The 2928-nt window shown below is 40.3% G+C and overlaps 1 protein-coding gene across 1 annotated transcript; it reads left to right on the top strand.

Annotated features, from left to right (window-relative positions):
* The first annotated feature begins 288 nt into the window (after positions 1-288).
* On the top strand, positions 289-1170 carry LOC139734457 (solute carrier family 35 member G1-like). Its single transcript, XM_071645241.1, has one exon. The coding sequence runs from the start codon at positions 289-291 to the stop codon at positions 1168-1170; it is 882 nt and encodes a 293-aa protein (XP_071501342.1).
* The last annotated feature ends 1758 nt before the right edge of the window (positions 1171-2928 follow it).

The following is a 2928-nucleotide window of genomic DNA, read 5'->3' as shown; positions in this document are numbered from 1 at the left end:
TCTTCCGGAAGAAAATTTACACTCATTGATCTTTGATCTCTGAGCTTAAACTTCGAGACGTTTTGGAAATTCATCCGACAGCATACCCTGCATGCCATTTTGTATATGCCTTCACGAAGTATATTGGAACTTGAACAGTGAGTATACTCAGAAGGAAAAATGTCATATTCACTCAAAACATCAAGTGTGCGGACATCTAGATGTAACAGTTTTGTTTTCTTCTTCTACAAACAGAGGGGAACAGGGTATGCGATTATCAACGTCCTCTTGAATTCTGTTAATGGGATCATGATTAAATTAGTCGCCAGTTATGGGAGTGTGACGGCTACCCAGCTGGTCTTTTTTCGCTTCGCTGCATTCGCTCTCTTCGCTGCTCCGTGTCTCTTTTTCCATCGAGTGTCCTTCCGTCTGTCCCGGCAGACCTGGGCCGTTATTGTCTTCCGTTCGCTCTTGGGCCTAGTTGCCACCTACTTCATCTTCTACGCATTCCAGTGGCTCGAGGTCTCCACGGTGAAGTCCCTATTACACAGCTCACCCCTCTTCACCGGCGTTTTCGCTTGCCTCTGTCTCCAGGAGCGATGTACAAGGTTCGTCGCCATCCTGTCTTGCATCACCGTTGTCGGCGTCGTACTCGTGACGCAGCCGAGCGTGATCTTCGGCGACGCTCTCTTGGGAGCCGATGACAGAGGTATCTCCATCGCGGGATCGCTGATGGCGCTGTCGGCGGCGGCGCTTATGGCGATGTGCGTGGTAATGCAGCGAGTGCTTGCGAAGGATAGCATTCACATGCAACTGGTGCTGTTCATCATGGGCTCCGTTGGAGGGATCGGAAGCGCTCTGATGACAACCCTTCTCGGAGGTTGGTCCATCCCAAAATGTGGGGCCGTACGTCTCTTCATTCTCGTTGTTGTCTTCACGGGGTATTTCTCGATGGTCTTCTTTATCCTCGCCCTCCAGACGGAGAATGCCGCATATGTCTCCGTTCTCCTCTCAGCTGACGTCTTCTTTACCTTCTTTCTGGAGCTCGCCGTCTCAACGGTCGAAGTGAATTGGATGACCATCTTAGGCGCGCTTTGCATTGTGGGTAGTTCAATTGCCATTACGATGACGTCATACTTCGGCAAGAAAACGAACCAAGACAATACCAATATAGAAAGCAGAACGACGTAACATCAGACGGGAATTTCCCTTATTATGGAAATGCTTTGCTTTCTAACAATAATCTGACTGTAAATGATTGCTCCTCCCTTATGACACACCTATACTATCAATTTACGAGTTAAGCAATCTCCACTCGAACACATCGCTTAGAACGGTCGATAACTGAAAAGTGATAAAAGCATAAACTGTATAATCTATCTGAAGATTAATGTCAAAGTTGTCCTGAACGTTCTCGTTAATTATATACGTTATATTACAACGTGCATGTATATTGTTTTGCATGAACAATTATTGAGTATATACAATCAACTCTTATACTCAAGATCTTTGTCATTTTTTTTTGTCATGTTACGTTCTATCGAAAAAAAAAATGACAGATTAAGTGAAGCGATTTGAATTGAAGCATATATGCAAAGATCACTCTATAATAGTCATACTGAGGAATTTTGCAATTAATGTAACACGTGTATATATACACCAGCAAGCATTTTTGTAACACGTTATCACGAAGTCATGTTGATATCGAGACGTTGTATAAAAATTGAAATGAACTCCAAGATTTGAGCATGTTTATTTGAAAATGACTAAAATACCGTATTATGGTTCTTTTAACCCGTTACACACAATTTAACTTTCGATGGGACAATGGGGATTTTTCTTATTTTATGCGTCTTTGTGCATTCATACTGTACTCTTGATATGATTTTTGTCAATGCGCAGTTTCCTGACTTACATACTCTATATAGACATTTCATTTAGCCATATTGCATCCCTGTTCATAGGCCTACTTCTTGTTGTTTCTCAGAACTTAAATAGTAAAGAAAACCAATGATGAGGTATAACAGTTTACAGAGAGCGTCACTTGAAACGGTACGTCATCTATACCATCAACAGTTTGCTTGGTAGCCATATTCGTATTTATAATCATAATCATACAATTGCAAAAGTTATTCCAACACACACAAAAGAGGACTCCTCTCTTGTCTCGAATTACCGACCTATCTCTATTCTTTCTAGTCTTTCTAAAGTCATAGAAAGGCTTGGCAGAACAGACTGTATGATTTTTTTTGATACAAAATGATATACTGTACCAAGACCAATATGGTTTCAGGAAATTTCATTCTACACTTTTGATAATAAATGAAACTAGCCTAATGTACGACAGAGTGTCGACTGACTTAGCTGAACAAAAACATGTCATCGGTGTGTTCATGGGCCTAAGCAAGGCATTCGACGCTCTTGAACACACTATCCTTCTACGCAAATTACATTGTTATGGAGTACGTGGCATTCCACTGGAATGGTTTGAAGAATACTTATCAAATAGAAATCAGTACGTATACATTTACTATGAATCGGTAAACTCTGAAGCTTTACCTGTACATTGTGGCGTCCCACAAGGATCCATATTGGGACCGCTACTATTTCTAGTGTATATACATGTAAATGATACTACAAATACTGCAATCGGTTCTGTTTGCCAATGACACATGTATTTTGTTACAATTCTGATTTTCAGTCTCTTCTAAGAACTCTTAATACTGAATTGCCGAAATTATCTACAGTACATGGTCTAAGAGCAACAGATTATCACTCAACTTAATAAAAGACAAATTTCATTCATTTTCATTATAAGAAGCATAAAAATGAAATGCACCATTTAAACATCACGCTGGATGGTATATCATTCGAACAAAAAGAAAGTGTCAAATTTCCTGGAAAATATATAAATGAAAAAATGAAATGGAACGCTCATGTGCTATTGCA

Source organism: Diadema antillarum, unplaced genomic scaffold, assembly GCF_040938485.1.
Source record: "Diadema antillarum isolate AM-2024a unplaced genomic scaffold, OU_Dant_1.0 seq00000526_RagTag, whole genome shotgun sequence".
In the NCBI taxonomy this organism is placed as follows: domain Eukaryota; kingdom Metazoa; phylum Echinodermata; class Echinoidea; order Diadematoida; family Diadematidae; genus Diadema; species Diadema antillarum.
The sequence above is the reverse complement of the archived record's forward strand: the minus strand, read 5'-3'. Positions and strand labels throughout refer to the sequence as shown.

Coding starts and splice junctions, on each gene's coding strand:
- LOC139734457 (XM_071645241.1), top strand. CDS start 289: ATGATTAAATTAGTCGCCAGTTATGGGAGTGTGACGGCTACCCAGCTG.